This window comes from Crocodylus siamensis, chromosome 5 (assembly GCF_052110815.1).
Source record: "Crocodylus siamensis isolate JL-2025a chromosome 5, ASM5211081v1, whole genome shotgun sequence".
In the NCBI taxonomy this organism is placed as follows: domain Eukaryota; kingdom Metazoa; phylum Chordata; order Crocodylia; family Crocodylidae; genus Crocodylus; species Crocodylus siamensis.
Genome location: NC_143399.1, coordinates 35165984 through 35185562, shown reverse-complemented (window position 1 = coordinate 35185562; position 19579 = coordinate 35165984). Strand labels below are relative to the sequence as shown.

General features: G+C 41.9%; 1 protein-coding gene across 5 annotated transcripts in view; it reads left to right on the top strand.

Annotated features, from left to right (window-relative positions):
• Window positions 1–19298, top strand: part of DPYD (dihydropyrimidine dehydrogenase) — a 685692-nt gene extending 666394 nt beyond the window's left edge. For all 5 annotated transcript variants that reach the window (XM_090050053.1, XM_090050052.1, XM_090050055.1 and 2 more), the window contains 2 exons: window positions 13190–13330; window positions 17845–19298. In XM_090050053.1, the coding sequence (XP_089906179.1) occupies window positions 13190–13330; window positions 17845–18015 (312 nt within the window). In that variant the 3' untranslated portion in view covers window positions 18016–19298. The remainder of the gene's footprint in view (window positions 1–13189; window positions 13331–17844) is intronic.
• Window positions 19299–19579: the final 281 nt, after the last annotated feature.

Below are 19579 nucleotides of genomic sequence, written 5' to 3'. Positions count from 1 at the left end.
TGCAAGTGCTCAGAGTTTCTAAGCAGTAAATTTTCACCCTTGATATAGTATAATGTGCCAAAATGGCTCTTTAGGTTTTAAAGCAAGCATTAAGACCACAAGCATTTGGGCTCCCTTTGGAGATCATCTAGGAGACATAATACCAGTATTGTGCTGTCCTCCAATTAAAAAATCATTTTAATTTATGTCCTTCATCTTTTTTGTGCATGGTGTTTTACAGCATAATCTGTATGAAATGAGACAAACAGGTGGCCAACCCACCCATAAACCATGCATGAACAATGAATTGTATTTGCAAATACAGTGTTGCTAATACCATGGCTAATGAAAAGCTAATGATCACCACACGCTTTACATGTTAACATTAAAAATTGCAATTCTAGTAATAAAAGTAGCAAAATAAAAATAATATCTTACTCAACAAATCTGTTCCTTGTGTGTATTCAAAACCGCATCTGCTTGCTTTGGTGACAAAAACTGAGTTTTAACTTTTTTTAAAAACTCATTAGCACTGGTACTTCAATAAAACTAATGGATTCCACTCTAGTTCAGTCCTTAGCAACAGAATTGCTAACTAATTCCAGTTACAAAACCAAATCCTATTCTAAGTTAAACCTATGTATCTCTATTGAAGCACTTTGCAGGTGTAACAGAAGAGAAGAATTCAAAAGCAGTGGGATTACATAGATTTAATCAAGGACAGAATTTAACTTGAAGAATTTTTATTGCTGTTGATAATGTACAAGCCAGAAAAAACACAGCTTGACTTTCAGAACCTGGCTTGTGTTTATAGGGCTGGCTGTTAGCAAAAAAAAAATCATTAAACTGTAGCAGAGCAAATTTAATCTGGAGGCCATTGAGATACAATAAATATGATATCCCATGATACCATTTTAGAGAGTCCCTTTTCTGGAATGGAGCTGCACTTTAAGCAAAAAAACAGCAGCAAAAGAGCTAACAAATTCTTGCTGTATATTCTGTTTCATTCCAACCATTTATGTTTGATCCAAGCAAGAAGCTCTGAGGTACCTTGAGATGTTGTAAAATCTTGCACCTGCAAAACATCTTTTAAGTACTATTATCGCATGTTTAATCAATAAATGTACAAGGTGCTTTACAGATACAGGCAATTCTCTTGCTCTAAAGAGGGTATTGATGAAACAAAAAAGAAAAAAGGTATCAGAAAATATATATGAAAAATAAATCTTGGCATAATATTTTGCAATCACAACCATGCCTATTTAGTTTCTAATATGTGTAAATCTGTCAGCACGATGTTCTAAAGATAGCCTTCACATGTGGGATGTGAGATTCCCAAACAGGGATATTTGGGAATTCTCTGAGAGGCATGGGAGTAAATGTATGAACCTGGCAAAATACACATACTTTATTTTAAATTCTGTCATCTCTAGTAAAGATTTCTTGAGTTGAATTCATTCCATCTACCTGTGAGTTGGCACTGTCACCTACAAACCTATCAGTGGGGATCATCACTATGATGATAATCTGACCTAGGCTAGGGACAGACATTACACATAAAACAGTTCAAGTGATCATAAACTGGTTTAAACCTGTAACAGAACAGATGCTTAGTGCACATAAACCAGTTTGAAAATGGCTGAAACCAGTTTTAGATAAACCTGGTTGAATGTAGTATCAGACGTAACTGATTTGGCTCAAACTGGTTTATGCAACCAGACCCCTTGCTGGTTTAAGATAAACCAGACACCCCCTTCATCCCAGCATGCTGGGTGGGGCTCTCTGCTCCACAGCGGGGCTGGCCTCTCCCCTCTACATCTGTCTGGCTTCCTCCTGCTAAACAGGGATTATTCCCCCTGTCCCTCTGCCTGATGCAGACATGCCCACATTAGCTACCAGACCACATACTGGCTACAGTCATGCTGTTGGGAGACGTTCAAGGCAGACAGGCTTTTTGGAGCTGATCAGCAGGTAACTTAACATCCTTCCTTGGAAACAGTGTTTGGGAAGAGCTGTTTGCTTCCCCCCTGCCCCCCCCCCCACCGTCCCATCACTCTTTGCTAAGCACAAATTCCCCACTCTCCTCTGCCTTGCTGAGAAGATGAGAAGGTGTCTCTGTATTAGCCAGCAGACCAAATGCAGGGTCTGTGCTGAATCAACAGGTAGGTGGTAATGTCTCTCTGTTGTTTTCTCAATGTGGCAATAAACTCTGAGATAGGGGTGATAAACACTATTATCAGCCCCCCCACACCAGCTTACTTGCCTGTCAGTTTGCTGCGGACAGTATACAGAAGCAGGGAGGGAGAGTGAAAAGCTCTGTATCGTCAACAGATGTATGCACTGCACACCCTGCCTTGCCTCAGAGTGCTAGCCTGGGGCTGCAGGGGCCTGGCTACTCTGATCAGCACTGGTAGGGAAGGCAGGGCCGCTCTAGCATCCCCCCAGCTTCTAGCCTGAGCCACTGTAAGCATGTGCCTGAAGTTCCTCAGGCCAGAGAGACTGTCAGTATGGTTGAAAAACGGTTCAGCCAGGTTAGACTAACCTGCAAAGATTGAATCAATTCAGGCACAGGCTTTTTCAATGCCTGTCCCTAAGGTCCAGTCCCCTGCTATTGCAGCTGACTATGTTTGATAATCCCAATAATAAACTTATCAAACTTTTATTTTACAGCCATTATTTAATCTTGTACCGGTGTTGTCTGGTGACTAACTTTTCTCCTTCTCTGATATTTATAAAGAGCAATCATGGCTCTTTACAACCTTCAATTTGGTAGGCTAGGTAAGTCTTTCTCTTTTAGTCTCCTTTTGTAAGATAGCTTGTCCATTCCCCTGATCATCCTAGTAGCCCTTTTCTGCACCTGTTTCAGCTTCAATTCATCGTTCTTAAAATTCATCCTTGATTTAAAGACTTCAAATGTTAGAAGAATCTACCACATCCCTCAACAAGTTGTTCCAGGCTAATTACCTTAGATGTTTATATGCGTGCAAGCCTTTATTGTTTGAATTCATATAGCTTCAGCTCCCAGCACTGCATTTTCTGATGCTTTTTTCTGCTAAATTAAAGAGCCCTCTATTCTCAGAGATCTTCTCCCTTTGCTGATACTTCTAAAGCATGAACAGTTGATGGAAAGCTTCATCACTTTACATGATGCACTATTTTTACATAATTATAGGAAAGTCTGAGATCCAGATGTAAAAGCTGGTACTTGGAGCCACCGTGTGTATTTGTGATACAGACTGGCAAATTTTGGCTCAGTATGCCAAAGATCAGAGTATACTCAGTACAGCTAATTACACATGCCAGTGTGCACGTGTACTGCATATGCACACACTAAAATACAAAACAGAAAAACCTGTGTGTATTCTGCAGAAACCAGGGTGTAAATGCTGCAGTCAGATTCTTTCATTAGTGTGGAGTCTAATACTGAACTTTGAAGCAACCTGAAAATGGCTAAGGTCCAAGTAGGCCCACAGATTTCTTCAGAATTAAATAAGAGAATGAATACATATAAATTAGAGTCTGATCAATTACATTTCTAGGCTGCCTTCAGATAATCAATGCATGATAGATTTTTATATTGACACAACATTCGTGCCCTGGAGATATTTTCAAATGGGATCTGAATGTTGAAACTGTTGGGTAGGAGACACTGGGGCATTTAGCATGTGAGCAGGAGAGAGGCCATTAGAATTCTGCCATAGAGACAGCATTCAAGTGTTTTAACTCAGGAGAAGAGTGCACTTCTCATTTCCTTTTCTACAAGAATATAGTATTGCTATGTTTCTTGTCTGAGCAATCACTGACAGCAACTTCTCTTTCCTAGACCTCTACGCACACACATTTCCTCTGCATTCAGTCAGGATGGATAGCTCAATGTTTTGCTTGTGTTATCTAGCTAATATTGCTACTTAAATGCATACTGTTAGGTGGAGTTAATTGTACAATCATAGAAAATTAATGTTGGAAAGGACCTTAGGAGGTCATCTAGTCCAACACCCTGCTCAAAACAGGACCAGCCCCAACTATCTCATCCCAGCCAAGGCATTGTCTAGCTGGGTCCTAAAAATCTCCAAGGATGGAGATTCCACAACCTGTCTGGGTAATCTGTTCCAGTGCTTTACTACCCTTCTAATATGGAAGTTTTTCCAAATAGTTTCATAGTTTCTAGGGTTGGAAGGGACCTGAGTAGATCATCTAGTCCGACCCCCTGCCATGGCAGGAAAGAGTACTGGGGTTAAACGACCCCAGCAAGGTGTTCATCCAACCTCCTCTTCAAGACCCCCAGGGTAGGAGCCTGCACCACTTCTCTTGGAAGTTGGTTCCAGACCCTAGCCGCCCTGACCGTGAAGTAGCGCCTCCTGATACCTACCCTAAATCTACCCTCTGCCAGCTTGTGACTGTTATTCCTGGTCACTCCTGGCAGTGCTTGGGGGAACGGGGACTCCCCCAATGCCTGCTGGTCCCTTCTGACTAGTTTGTAACAGGCCACTAGATCCCCCTCAGCCTTCTCTTGTGGAGGCTGAACAGGTTCAGGTCCCGTAGCCTCTCCTCGTAGGGCCTGCCCTGCTGCCCCCTGATCATGTGAGTGGCCCTCCTCTGGACCCTCTCCATGTTGTCCACATCCCTCTTGAAGTGCGGCACCCAGAACTGGACGCAGTACTCCAGCTGCGGCCTGACCAGTGCCGCATAGAGGGGGAGGATCACCTCTTTGGACCTGCTCGAGATGCATCTGTGGATGCATGACAAGGTGTGACTGGCCTTCCTGACTGCCTCCCCACACTGCCGGCCCATATTCATCTTGGAGACAATGATGACTCCAAGATCCTTTTCCGCCTCTGTGCTGACAAGAGGGGAGTTCCCCAACCTGTAGGTATGGTGCCGGTTGTTCCTCCCCAGGTGCATCACCTTGCACTTGTCTGTGTTGAATCCCATCCTATTCTCGTCCGCCCACCCTTGTAACCTGTCTAGGTCTGATTGTAGCCTGTTGCATCCTTCCAGTGTGCCCACGTCCCCCCACATCTTAGTGTCATCAGCAAATTTGAACAGGGTGTTTTTTACCCCCTTGTCCAAGTCACTGATGAAGATGTTGAACAGTGCGGGCCCAAGGACCGAGCCTTGCGGAACCCCACTGCCCACATCCCTCCAGGTTGAGAAGGCCCCATCCACTACCACCCTCTGGGTGCGGCCCTCCAGCCAGTTGGCAACCCATTTGACTGTGTGGTGTTGACACCACAGTCCCCCAGTTTCTTAATGAGAATGGGGTGAGAGACAGTATCAAAAGCCTTCCAGAAGTCCAGGAAGGCTATGTCTACCGCTACCCCTGCATCTAATGATTTGGTGATCTGATCGTAAAAGGCCACCAGGTTGGTCTGACAGGACCTGCCACTGATGAACCCGTGTTGGTTGCCCCTAAGCATGCAGTCCCCTGCTGGCCCCTTATGGATGTGTGCCAGAATAATTTTCTCAAACAGCTTGCCTAGGATTGAGGTAAGACTGACTGGCCTATAGTTTCCCGGGTCCTCCTTCTTCCCTTTTTTGAAGATGGGAACCACGTTGGCCCTCTTCCAGTCCTCTGGTATCACACCAGAGCACTATGAGTGCTCGTAAAGCCATGCTAGGGGTCCTGCACTGACCTCTGCCAATTCCTTTAGTACTCTAGGGGGGAGATCGTCCGGACTGGCTGACTTGAATACGTCCAGTCTCTCCAGAAGCTCCCTAACTAGTTCCTCACTAACCCTTGGCCCAGGTGTGCCTCCCCTGGTGCCCAAGGGAGGCCCAGCAGGGAGGTGGCTGTTCTGGTCCCTACTTAGGAAGACGGAGGCAAAGAAATTGTTAAACATGTTAGCTTTGTCGTCTGGTGTGAACCAAATTTCCCAACGCGTCTTGCAGGGGCCCCACATTACCCAGGACCTTCTTTTTACCCCCTATGTATTTAAAGAAGGACTTCTTATTATCCTTAATCTGGGAAGCTAGTCCTAATTCCATCTCTGCCTTGGCCTTCCTGACTGCCCCCCTACATCCCTGAGTGACTGCAGTATAGTCAACCCTGGTGATGACCCCTTCTTTCCATTGGGTGTACGCCTCCCTTTTAGCAAGGAGACATTCCCAGATGCTTTTGGTGAGCCATGGAGGCTTGTGTGCCCTCCTGCTCCCTTTGATCCTCATTGGGATTACCTTCCTTTGGGCTTGGAGGATCATCTCCTTAAGGAGCGACCACTCTCCTTGGACACCTGGCTCCCCTCCCCTCCGGGACCTCAGCGCTTCCCCAGCTATCCTCCTTAGCTCGTTGAAGTTTGCCCTCCTGAAATCTAGGGTTGCTGCCTTACTGCAGGCCTTTGCCACCTTGCACTGGATGGTGAATTCCAGCAGGCGATGATCGCTGTCGCCCAGCTGGTCAAGCACCCGCAGCCCCCTCACCAGGTCATCACCCATGGCCAGCACTAGGTCCAACAAGGCATCTCCCCTGGTGGGGCTGTGCATTTCCTGAGTTAGATGGGGGTCCTGCACTCTGTCTAAGAACCTACATGAGTGGTCAGACCTGGCTGACTGCTCTTCCCAGCAGTTTTTCCAAATATCTCACCTAAAATTCCCTTACTGTAACTTGAGACCATTGCTCCTTGTTCTGTCATCTGCCACCACTGAAAACAGTCTAGCTCCAACCTCTTTAGAACCCCACGTGAGGTAGTTAAAGGCTGCTATTAAATCCACCTTCAGTCTTCTCTTCTCTAGACTAAATAAGCCCAGTTCCCTCAGACCTCTCCTTAGAAGTTATATGCCTCAACCCCCTAACCATTTTTGTTCACCTCTGCTGGACTCTCTCCAATTTGTCCACATCCTTTCTGTGTTGGGGTCCCAAAACTGAACAACGGTACTCCAGATGTGCCTCATCAGTGCTGAATAGAAGGGAATAATCACTTCCTTCGAAGTAGGAAACTAGCCTCCAGATGTGGCCTAGCCAGTGCAGAATAGAAGGGAATTATTTCCCTTGATCTGCTGGCAACTCTCCTACTAATGCAGCCCAGAATGCCATTAGCCTTCTTCACAACAAGAGCATACTGCTAGCTCATATTCAGCTTATTTTCCAGTGTAATCCCAGGTCCTTTTCTGCAGCGCTGCTTCTTAGCCAGTTGGTTCCCAGCTTGTACTGGTTCATGGGACTGTTCCATCCTAAGTGCAGGACTTTGCACTTGTCCTTATTGAAGCTCATGAGATTTCTTTTGGTTCAATTCTCCAATTTGTAGAGGTCTCTGAATCCTTGCCCTACCCTTCAGCATATCTACGCCTTCCCCCATCTTGATGTCATCTGCAAACTTGCTGAAGGTGCACTGCATCCCATCTTCCAGGTTGTGGATGAAGATATCAAACAAGACAGATCCAAGAACAGCCCCTAGGCACTCCTCTTGATACTGGCTGCCAACTAGACATCAAGCCATTAATTGCTTTGAACCTAATGTTCTAGGTAGTTTTCTATTTGTCTTACAGTGCATTCATCCAACACATACTTCCTTAGCTTGCTTGCAAGAATATTGTTGACCGTATCAAAAGTCTTGCTAAAGTCAAAGTATATCATATCCATTGCTCTCCCTGCATCCACAGAGTCAGTCATCTCATCATAGAAGACAGTCATGTTGATCAGGCATAACTTGTCCTTTGAGGACCTGCTCCATAATTTTTCCGGGACTGAGATGAGGCTGACTGGTCTGTAGTTCCCCAGATCTTCCTTCTTCCCTTTCTTAGAGATGGGCACTATGTTTGCCCTTTTCCAATCAGCTGGGGCCTCTCCTGATCACCATGAGTTTGCAAAGGTGATGGTCAATGGCTGTGCAATCAAATCAACGAACTCCCTCAGCACCCTTGGATGAATTGTACATGGCGCCAGGGACTTGTACACATATATCTTTTCTAATTAGTCCCTAAACTGTCAGCTTCTCCCTTTCTCCCCAAACTGTGCTGCAAGTTACAGTCATCTGGGAGCTGACTTTGCTGTAAAGGCTGAGGTAAAAAAAAAAAGCATTGAGTACTTCATCCTTTTCTGCATCATCTATCACTAGGTTACCTCCTCCATTTAGTAAGACCCACACTTACCTGATCTTCCTCTTATTGCTGACATACCTGTAACTACCCTTCTTGTAACCCTTCACATCCCTAGCTAGCTTCAATTCCAGTTACACTTTGGCCTTCCTGATTTCATCCCCGAGTTCCTGAGTAACTCTTTTATAGTACTCCTTAATCATTTGTCCAAGTCTCCACTTCTTGTAACTTTCCTGTTTTCTGTTTTAGCTCACTAAAGAAATCTCAGCTAAGCCCAGTTAGTCTTCTGCCATACTTGCTAGTCTTCTTGTGCATTGGGATAGTTTGTTCCTGTGTCCTCAGTAAGGTTTCTTTAAAATACAACCAGCTATCCCAGACTCCTTTCTCTCTCAGACTGGCCTTCTGGGAGATCCTGCTCATCAGTTCCCTGAGTGAGTTCAAGTCTGCTTTTCTCAAGTCCAGGGTCCAAGCCTTTCCTCAAGATCCTGAACTCAATCATCATGTGGTTGCTGCTGCCCAAATTGCCATCTACTAGTATGTTCCTCACCAATTCTTCCCTTTTTTGAGCAGCAGGTCCCCTAGTTGGCCACTCCAGTACTTGTACCAGGAAGTTGTCTCCAAATTTTTTCTGGATTGCCTGTGCATTGCTGTATTGCTCTCTCAGCAGATGTCAGGGTGATTGAAATCCCCCATGAGAACCATGGTCTGCGATCTGGAAACTTTGATTAGCTGTCTGAAGACAGCCTCATCCACCTCATCCTCTTGGTCTGGTGGTCTATAGTAGATCCCCACCATGACTTCACTCTTATTGCTGTCCACTGTGATCCTAACCTAGAGACTTTTAACAGGCCTGCCTCCGGTTTCATCCTGGAGCTCTGAGCAATCATACAGCTCTTTTACACAAAGTGCAACTCCTTCTCCTCTTCTCCCCTGCCTATCCTTCCCGAACAGTTTATACCCATCCATGACAGTATGCCAGTCATGTGAGCTATCTCACCAAGTCTGTTATTTCAATCATGTCATAGTTCTGTGATAGTACAAGGACTTCCAATTCTTCCTGCTTGTTTCCCAGGCTCCATGCATTCATGTACAGACACCGGAGGTAACTAGTCAATTGTCCTTTCTCAGGAAGAATAAGAAGGCCCCCTCCTGCTTGCCCTTCCTCCCTGTTACCCACTTCCCTGCTTACCTCAGGGCTTTGGTCTCCATCCCCCAACAAACCTAGTTTAAAGCCCTCCTTACAAGGTAAATAAAACTGTTTGTGAAGATGCTCTTCCCACTCTTCATCAAGTGGATTCCATCTTTTCCAGCAATCCTTCTTGGGACAACATCTCATGGTTGAAGAAGCCAAAGCCCTGCTGGTGACACCATCTGAATAACCATACATTGATCTGCAGGATGCATCTGCAGAATGCCTGAGAGCTCTGATGCAACCCCTGACCAGCCGCACCCCTCGCTTAGGCAATTGGTAGGGGGGCAGGCAGGAGTGCCGCTGCCCCCCCATGAGTGCTGGCTGGGGAGTGCAAGCACCAGATGTAGGTCGCATCCACTTTTGGAAAAAGTGCAGCCACTCACAGGTCAGCAAGTTTTGCCACAGGTGGACCTCCCTTCCCTCCCCCCCAGTCACTGACTGGTTACTGGGGAAGCATGTGCCCCCCCTGACTAAGGTGGCACCAGTCACCCATACCTGCCTGGCCTTTTCCTGTTGAGTGGAAGGATTGAGGAAAACACCACCTGAGCCCCTGTCCCATTCTCCCTTTCACCCAGACCCCTGTAGTCACTTTTGATCTGCTCAGGGCCCCGCCATGGCAGTTTCATTGGTGCCCACATGAAAGAGGAGCATGGAGTGGTAGTCCGAGGGCCAGATGAGTCTTGGTAATCCTTGGATTCAAGCAGCAGACCTCCCAAGACAATAGGTCAGGCCTATAGATGGGAGGGAGAATCCCTTATTCAAATGAAGAAGAATTATTTACTCCACTTTTAGAGCTATTGTTGTAGGCTTTCTGAAGATTCAGGAAGACATTACTGCATTAGTTTGCAATTAATTTACTATTTGAAGAGGTTTGGTTTGGTTTGGTTTGGTTTGGTTTTACAGCCATAATAACTGAAGTTATCCTAGTCTGGGAAGTTATCCAAGTCTGGGAAGTAGCATCAGTGGATGCTGGGAACTGTGGATACTCAGAATATTAGCAAACAAAACCATTCAAATTAAAAATAATTAACAAAAACTCAGTTTCCAAATCCCAGTTTTTCAGCAATTGTGTGATTGTGGGAATTTTTGACAATCTAAGGAATTAGAATTAATTTACTGAAATGGATGGCCTTCTTTTAATTGTTACAGGTTATCATGTTTGACAGATTGCAACAAGATAATCATTGGTTAGTCATAAAAGTAATGCAATGTGCATTGATCAAATAAATTGTCACTTTAAACCATATGTTTTTTGTTGGGGCTTTTTTTGCATATTCCAGTAAAGAACAGAATATGAAAATGAGGGGAGGAAGGGAGCAATTCATATCACATTCATTACCTGTGCAGAGGATGGCTAAATGGTTTGAAGCTCTCCAGTCTAGAAGAGATTGTAGTAGGGTTGGTATGGTGTTGTGGCATTGATGGTCTAAAAACGTACAAAAAGCAAAGGTATTTTTTGGTCTGGGCCAGACCTTAAGAAGGGCATCATGCTCAAAAGCTTGTCCAAAATGTTTCCCAATCACACAGCTGTTCCAGTAGAAAATATCATGAACAACCTTGCCCCTACTAAGTGAAGGTTCTAAGCCTGTTACCCAGAAGTTTTCCAGTTGATTTGGATCAAGCCTATAATGATAATCACAGCTACTCCTTGGACTATTATGCAAAATAACTAAGAAGCCAGTTCTGCTTTTCACATAACTCAGAGAGATCTATTAAATACTTTGTTGTGTATATGTTTTGAAGCAAAAGTAAAATGTGTCTTAACATCAAACAACCTTCATTTATTTATAAGGGAGTCATTTCATTTTAGCCATATGGAATCTTATCTTTACAATATGATTTATTGTAGATTCCGCAACATATTGTGTTTTGTTAAAAGTTGATTTAGAAATCACACATAATACCTAGACAATTTACATACCAACACAGAAGTGCAAATGTTTTGAAACATGATGATGTTCTATACACAGCACATTCAGAGTGCACAAAATGAAGCCTTTTTAATGGCATTTGCCCCTTTGCTGTGCTAGGTTCTCGGCAAAGTGAATCGCAGGATAGTAGACAGTATCCGTAAGTTTTTATACCATTCAGTACCTTGTAGCAAAGTTGACAAGGCAGCATGTCAGAGATAGGAAGTGCCAAGTTCACCTCATCCCAAGAGGAAATGTGGAAATTTGCCTGATTTTGTGTTTTGGTTGAATGGAATTATATGTTTTTTTCCTTAGATCACTGTGCAGGACGTAACATACATAACTCAAGCAAACTGTTTCTGCTAAAACTAGCACATGTATTAAAAACTGTAACTATTAAAAATTCAGCATTTTGCCCAATGGAATTCCAGATACTATAGATTTTTCTGTTCTGAGAACATGGAATAACTGAGCTAGCCTTGAGCCAAACACTGTGTAGGTTACTACTTTGTCATGGTGTAAATGTAAATTCTTCTTTTTCTGAAGAAAGGATTTGCAAGAGGAAATACTTTCCATTTGTTTTGGGCACAATTCTTTATACTAATTTCAAGACCAGTTAGCAATTGAGCCCATTTACTTGTAAAAAGGTGAAATTCTCTTGCCTTCTGTAGTGAACGTTCTGCAGAAATGTTTCCTCCAACTCTGTTACTATGTAGTTCTGTCTGCTGTTAATGCCTCTCTCTCATGCAGAGGCTTTAGCCACTGGAGCTGCTAGTTACTGACTTAGCATCCACGTCCCCAAAGCATAGATGAGCTAAGGAGACTTCCTATCGCTCACTTCATAGCTTACCTGTACTGCTGCCACAGGACAAGAGCCTAGGATTGTGTAGTATTAAATAACGGTATGCCCTGCTATTTACAACTGAGCTTTGTTGTTGCTGAAGTACATCTTGTGAATCAGACATCAAACAACAATTCAGTTAATCTATAAAACAAACAAACAAAAAAACCTCAATGTAAGTAGAGCAGAAATATGCAACATCATGTGAGAAAACCCCTCTCTGATATGCAACCATACATTAGAATGTTTTAACTGAGAGCGAGCTGTGGTCTGGTAGATTGATCCCTGGAAACCAGGTTCTGTTCCCTTCTCAGCCACTGATAAGTCACTGAACCTTGTTGTACAGTAATTATCCACAGGATACTTATCCACAATATTAAAGGGCTGAAATTAAAAAGCACAGCAAACAGGAAGCCCAGAGTGGCACAGTTCTCATTTACATTATTATTTCAACTGTGTTTATTTATTGAAAGGCAAACATGTTTGCATCTCATATGTCATCTGTAGCCTATCTCTAAGGGATATTATTATATGACTGTGTTTATCCATGTCCTGGCCTGGTGTACCGGCATATCTGGAGTAAAACAGCATACTTCTTTCAGAAAAAAAATATAGGGGACCACTCCTTCAGGCCCTAATTCATACAGGTTAGTCATCTTCAAGTTAAAAGGATTTCTCTCCTTTAAAGGATTTTCCAGCTCAGGGTTATGTACTGTAAACCTGCGATGTTTTCAATAAAGATCTAATTCCCAAACCATTTGCTTGTGTTTCTAAAAGAAAAGCAACTGTTGTCTCCTTTGTCACTTGTTAATCAAACCCTTTCCATTCTTACTGTGAGTTCTTAAATCTGTGCTAATGAAAAGTGACCAAGGACAACCACATTGTATGTGTCATGTCACTTTTGTGCTCCATTTTGTTCCGTGCTGCATTACACAATGGTAGCTAGGCATAATTTAATTAAAACAGCACATTCATACCAAGTGCTAAATGTGAAGGCTCTTTGCGGACAAATAGATATTTTTAGCTCAGCCTACGTTTGAAATTTCTGTGTGTTCAGTACCTTTTATTCATAAAAGTAATAAGGATGAAATGAAATTTTAATATTTATATCAAAATCCCTACCCATTGCTATAGCATCTGTAAAACCCTGCCATTCTAAAATTTTGCAGAGTGCCCCTACACAATCATAAAAAACCCTGGCTATCTTCTAAATGATTCAGTATTTTTTTTCCCTAGGATGTAATTGGAAAAGCACTGCAGTATATTGGAACATATGGCCAGCTTAGCAACACAGAGCAAGTTGTGGCTCTGATTGACGAGGAAATGTGTATCAACTGTGGCAAATGCTACATGACCTGTAATGATTCTGGCTACCAGGTAAGAGCACAGCTGTAATTAGCAAAAAAGGCACAGCGAGTTATCTTTCTGCCACTGAGACAGAAAGAATTCACCTTCTGTTAATGAGCATGTGGTACAAACAGATGTGTAAAATATTGGATTTTAATATCAGCATGCTCCCAAGTTATACTGTGAGAACCCTGACTGAGCCCTTTGTTGGGGTTGTCAGTGCACCATCATGTGTTTATAGTAGAGTGGGGATGAATAGGACTGATATTGCACCTCAGCCTCTCTGTTTGTTTAGGCTCCTTGGGTGTAAGGGGCAGGAGGCGAGGGGATGGGTGTCCTTCTTTGGCTGTTTATAGAGGGAGAGGGAACATTGGGTGGGTGTTGAGAGGAAGGGGATGTGGGGGGGACGACACAGTATGGACCACTGTAAATTCAGATCTTCAGATAAATGAGGGATATAGGGCAGGATTCATCCTCTCACTATAAAAGGTAAGGGGAAGATTGAAATGTGTGCTACAAGTCTGCTGGAAAGAACCTAAACCTTGGCTTAGGCTTGTCACATTAATAACATTTGGAACATTGATTTGGGGTAGATTTTCATTTCTATGTGAATCACTTTCCCAGGATGATGGTTTAACTCACAGAAACTATAGCAAAGGAAGTCTTATAAGATGACTGACCCAGAAGTCCCTGTGCCTAGCCTGTACTATGATTTTGAGCTGGAAGAATTTCTTACAGTGAAGTGTTTGTTTTTTCAGTTATATCATCTGCCAATGGAATTTGTTAATTCTGTGAACCATTCCTTGACTAGTCTTTGCTTGTCTCCCATATTTTGTGGGGCCTGCCATGTGGTAAGAAAGTTGTAGAAACAGGGCAAGCTCTATTAAGTGGTATGTTCTCTTAGGAAACCAAAAGTTGATCCACCAAAAGCCTTGTGAAAGTTAATAGTCCTTCCTATATTACTTTCCATGGATTTTATCACAGTCTAGGATATTGTAACAGGAGGTGTACTTTAATTAGGTAACAGGTTTATACTGTAGAATGGGTTTTAGCTTATTTTGAATGTATCCTATTCAGTAGTAAGACTTTGATTTTTTTTCTTTAAACTAAGGATACTAAAAGACATGGTCCCATCAATGTAAAATCACATGCTCAAATTGCAATAATAAAATGTGGGACTAAGGGAGGTCCCATTTTAGAAAAACAACAAAGCATTACCATATTTACCTGAATCCAACACTATTTTGAATTTAAGATGACCCCACCCCAATAATTAGATTTTGTACATGGAAAATTCATAAATATGTTACAATTTTCCCTTAAGATATTTAAATTCCATAAAAATTATCCCCATCCATAGGAAGGCAGGCAGCCTGCCCTTCATACCTTACTCCCCCCTGCCTGCCCCCCATCTTCCCCTGCTGCCTTTCCCCCACCTAGTCCCCAACCCTCACTGCCATGTGATCCCCCACTCCTTCAGCTGTTCTACCTCCTGCTTAATCCCTGACAGGCACTGCTGTCCAGTTCTCCCATTTACTGCTGCAGTATCCCCAACTTTTCTGTTGTCCCATCCCCTGACCTGTAGGGCTGCTTGTAGATGTGCCCTGTAGATGTGTAATTAGAGCATGTCAGAACAGAATCTATAAATCAAGTCTGCTGGAGCGTGCTAATTAGCACCCTCCAGCCAACCTCCATGTCTCATGTATCAGCATCCCTCCACTTCAAATGGCAGTGAGGTGCCTTAGCTAAAGCGTGTTTGATGAGCTTTAGATAAAGCACCCCCACTGCCATTTTGACACATGGGGTGCTGATCTACGATGCTGTGGGCACTTTAATTAGAATGGCTCTTGGAGCTGGTGTAATTAAAGTACCCACACCCCTTGGAACGCATGTGAAAATGCCGTTAGGTTCTAGAGCAGTGGTGCTCAAACTTTTGGCCCCATGGGCCAGATGCATAGTGCAGCCAGGTCCCTCATGGGGTCAGCCCATGAGGTTAGACCTCACGCTACCTCAGCTTGGCCCTGCATGCCTGGACTGAGCCCTGTGCCACCTCAGCCCATTCCCATGCACCTGGATATGGCCCCACACCACCAAATTTTCAGAAGCTTGGGGAGTCTAGCAGGTCAGATGACATAGCTCTGTAAGCCAAGGGTTAAACACCCGTTTTATCATGTTCTGGGAGTGTCTGAGCATGGGAGACCTTTGCCATTGCAGCCGAATGGTAGATACTCTCCTAAACAATCTTCCCACAATTTCAGAATGCAAAGGCACTCCCATACCTGCAAATAACCCATCAAAGTAGTTGAGGAGACTTCCTAAGGCACCCATCCAGCAGAGACTTGCATATGTCTTTCACTGTATGTACTATCAATAAACCAGTTGAAATCAGTGTAATTAGTCTCTGCGTATAAGGTGTTTGTATGAGTGTTATGTTCCATAAATCTCTTCCAAAGATCACTAGTACAGTAAGGAAGGAAAATGTTTCCATACAGCCAAGTAGCCATAGCAAGAACCCCAAATACATAACAAAACATCTTATTCATATTCATACGTTGCAGGAAAGGAGTCAAACTTGTGTGGTACTATTATGTTGAATTCCCTGAAGTTTCCCATTTAAATTTTCTCCCTGTATAAATCTGGCTGGCTTTTTTTCTATTTTTCTTAAATATAATTTTACCAAGAAGATAAGTACTCGGGTGGGCTGGAAAACAAAACACCTTGAGATTTCAAAATTTGTTTTTATTATACCTTGGAATAAAAATAATACCATTTGAACTTTCTCATGAAATGAGAAAGAGAGGAAGGGTGGGACAGAGACACTTATTTTAGCCTGATATGGTTATTAGGATGAGATGTGGGAGACCCAGGCTCAAATCTCTCACTGATTGTTTCTAAGTGAGCTGGTAAGAAAGCTGTGTGTATATGTACTAGTGCTTGCTCTCTGTCTCGGACCAGAAATGTCATTCCTAATGAAATCTTGTCAAAATGGAAAGGTTGTTGGGAACTGTTTCATTTTGGACAAAATAACTTTCTAGTGGGGGGAAAAAAGGATTCCATTGAAAATTTTCTACCAGATGCAATAGGCATATGTTAGTTGCAGACAGTTAGCATAGATTGCTTGAGTAATGCACCTGTAGTGTAAGTGTACAATGACAAACTCAAGGGAAGACATTACTTTTTTCATTTGAATGTTCATTGTTGTCTCCACACTGGGTGCATCTACATGTTCATTAATGCACCGTAGTTACTGTGCATTGAGTTAGTACTTGTGTAACCAAGTACTAAATCAATGTGCAGTAACTGGTGCTACTGCTCAGTAGCACTGACATGTGGCTTTTAGTGACACTAACTGCATACTAGCCTAATACTACTGCAAGGTAGTGTATTAGCACAATTTTTGCCTTGCATGCTACTGAGCAGTAGAATTAAGCTACTGCACAGTTATTGTGTCATGTAGATGCACCCACTTTGTCTCAAATCCACTACACTGTTCCCCAATATTTGTGGAAATAGCTGTTAGTATTTGTGAGGATCACAGAAGAGGGAATTTTTTAGGCTGGCATGGCCTAAGGAGAGAATATGTATCTGATTTATTGTCTGTGTTACAAATACTAGTATGTGGAATTGGAAGAATAGAAGTAGAACTGGATGCATTTTTCTGCAATGTAGGTTTTATATCATTTGCAGATAAATGATAAAGATCAAAACAATCCCGCAGTCCTAAAAATTCCACTGATTTAGATAGCCACCATTTTTATTTTTTACTCTCCGAAGTTGTTCCTTAACAGCTTGCAGCATGGTTTTTGTTTTTTTGGGGTTGTTCTTTTTTTGTTGTTGTTGCTTGCTTTTTATACCTATTGGATTGCATTACATAGGAAAATTAATTTACTGGGGCTACAACTGTGATTTCACACAAAAAATTGCCCCTCTACCCCAGTTGTTAATAAGAATATCTCCTTTGGAAACATCAGGAATGAACAAACTCAGCCCAGCCCAAGTCCCAGACATCCCTTTCCACTTTCTAAAATTTGAAAATACAAGATACTTAGAAGCGGCACTGCATGCTGTATTCATCACTAAGTTGTTTTTAATTAAATTAGACTGTTTACATTGTGCAGAACATAAAAAGTAAACAAATGCACAGTGTCATTTGCAGTCAGTATCGTGTAGAATCCATACCAGAATGGTCGGTATATGTCTTCTGTGCCAATAAACCAGGTGAATTGCTGTGTTATGAAATATTTCCTTCCCATGAAGAAAAAATAGCTTCATGAGAATTTAAACATTGTGGGCCAAATTCATACCTTGTCTAAGTAATCTTATGACAGTGAGTTTTCATGAGGGAGTAATTGGACCCAGTATTTCTTAATTTCAGGTGTTTTCTTTTCTCTCCTGGCAGTTGAATAGTTGCTATAGCTGCAGTGCAGTACTGTAGCACACAAAGATGTCTCAAAGTCCTGTGGAACAGGAAATGCAGGTACCAAAATGGGTGCATTTTTGACCTTTTCGATGACTGGCATCAATAATGTGTATTTCTGTTGCAGGCTATAAAGTTTGATCCGGAAACCCACCTGCCCGCTATTACTGACAGTTGTACAGGCTGCACTCTGTGTCTCAGTGTCTGCCCTATTATTGACTGCATCCGAATGGTTTCCAGGACAACACCTTATGAACCAAAGAGAGGCCTGCCCTTAGCTGTGAACCCAGTGTGTTGAGGTGATCGGTCCAACAGTTAATGCGAACTTTATGTTTGCTTCATGCTATTGATTTGCTTTCTAATTAGTACTTGAAAATCTAACTATATCAAATATATATAATGTTGATAGTCATTATAAAGATGTCTGTGTATTCCAATGATTCTTTTCTGGCAGCCAATTTTTTTACACAGTGGTTAGTTTGGAAAGGCAGTGGTTAGTTTGTCAATTATGAGCTGTCAGTTGTCCATTACAAGATGTGTATGACCTTTTCTTTTACAATTGATGCCACAGTTTCCAAATTCCTATATTTTGTTTAATCTTTATGTAATTTCTAGTTGCAAAACAATTAACTGAGCCTTTTGAACTACAATGCAATGTACAAGCAAACAGTTTCCAAGGAAGCATTTTGTAATTAAACATTACATTTAGTTTTAAAACAGTTTCTTAGACAATGCAATTAACTATATAACATGAAAACAAAGCAATGTGGCTGCTACTTTTCTATGGGAAAAAATGAAAAGAGGTTTTAAAATGGGATTTCGAAACCAGATTAATCACCTCCAACTGCTACAACGTATGGTATTATATTTTCTTAATCCTTCCTAATTTTGCCTCATACTAGTCACTTTAAAAAATAAATTTGCTAACCATTGACATATATTGCACTCTTCACCATTTGTGCTTTGCATAGGTGTCTCAAATATTATATTTTCCCTAATGAACAATCCCAGCACCTTTCTGAAAATGTTTAAACTGTGTTATTACAAAATCCAGGTGTTACTTCAGGGGTCTGATTTATAGCAACTTTTCTTCTGCATCTATACCCTAAATCACTTTTTAATTATATCCATTGATGTTTAATTACATTCATACATATTATAGGTTAGAGATTTAATTACTCAAAAATTGAATGTATACTAGCATAACATATTTGCCATACTGATATGGCAAATGTATTGGCTTATTTCTTTCCCACCATTTTTTTTATTCTGAGTGCTTATGTTTGTTTACAGCAATATTACAGCCAAAAGAAATATGAAATTGCTAAACGGAATCTGACACCATTACGTTATTTTTCATTCTCAGTGGGAGCTTTCTCATACAAATCCATTGCTATATGATTTACTCTATGTATGAATATTAAGTCATTAGTTTCACAATAATAAAAGATGTGTAAGTTCAGTTCCTTATGTCTTATGTTATGATCACTAAAATGTAATACTTTTGATTAAACATACTTAATTTCCATGCTCCCATTTATTTGTGCATGTCTAATTATAAATAAATAGCATTAAGCAGTGTGGGTTTTATTTTCATTTACTAAATAGGGCATTTTATATTAGGTGGGTCTTCTGTAATCTCTGACATATACTCCAGGATCATTAATGAATAGATTGTATATGTAACCGTTCCATTAATTGCCTCAGGTACAGCATATAATATGTTCTTTGTCCTTTTCATAAATCTTTCTCATTTCCTATACCCATCTGTCTTTCATGGGCCCTCTTTCCTTCCTACACATGCTCACAGATACTTCTTTACCTGTCTAACATTTTTAAGGATCATATAGTATCTTCTCTAC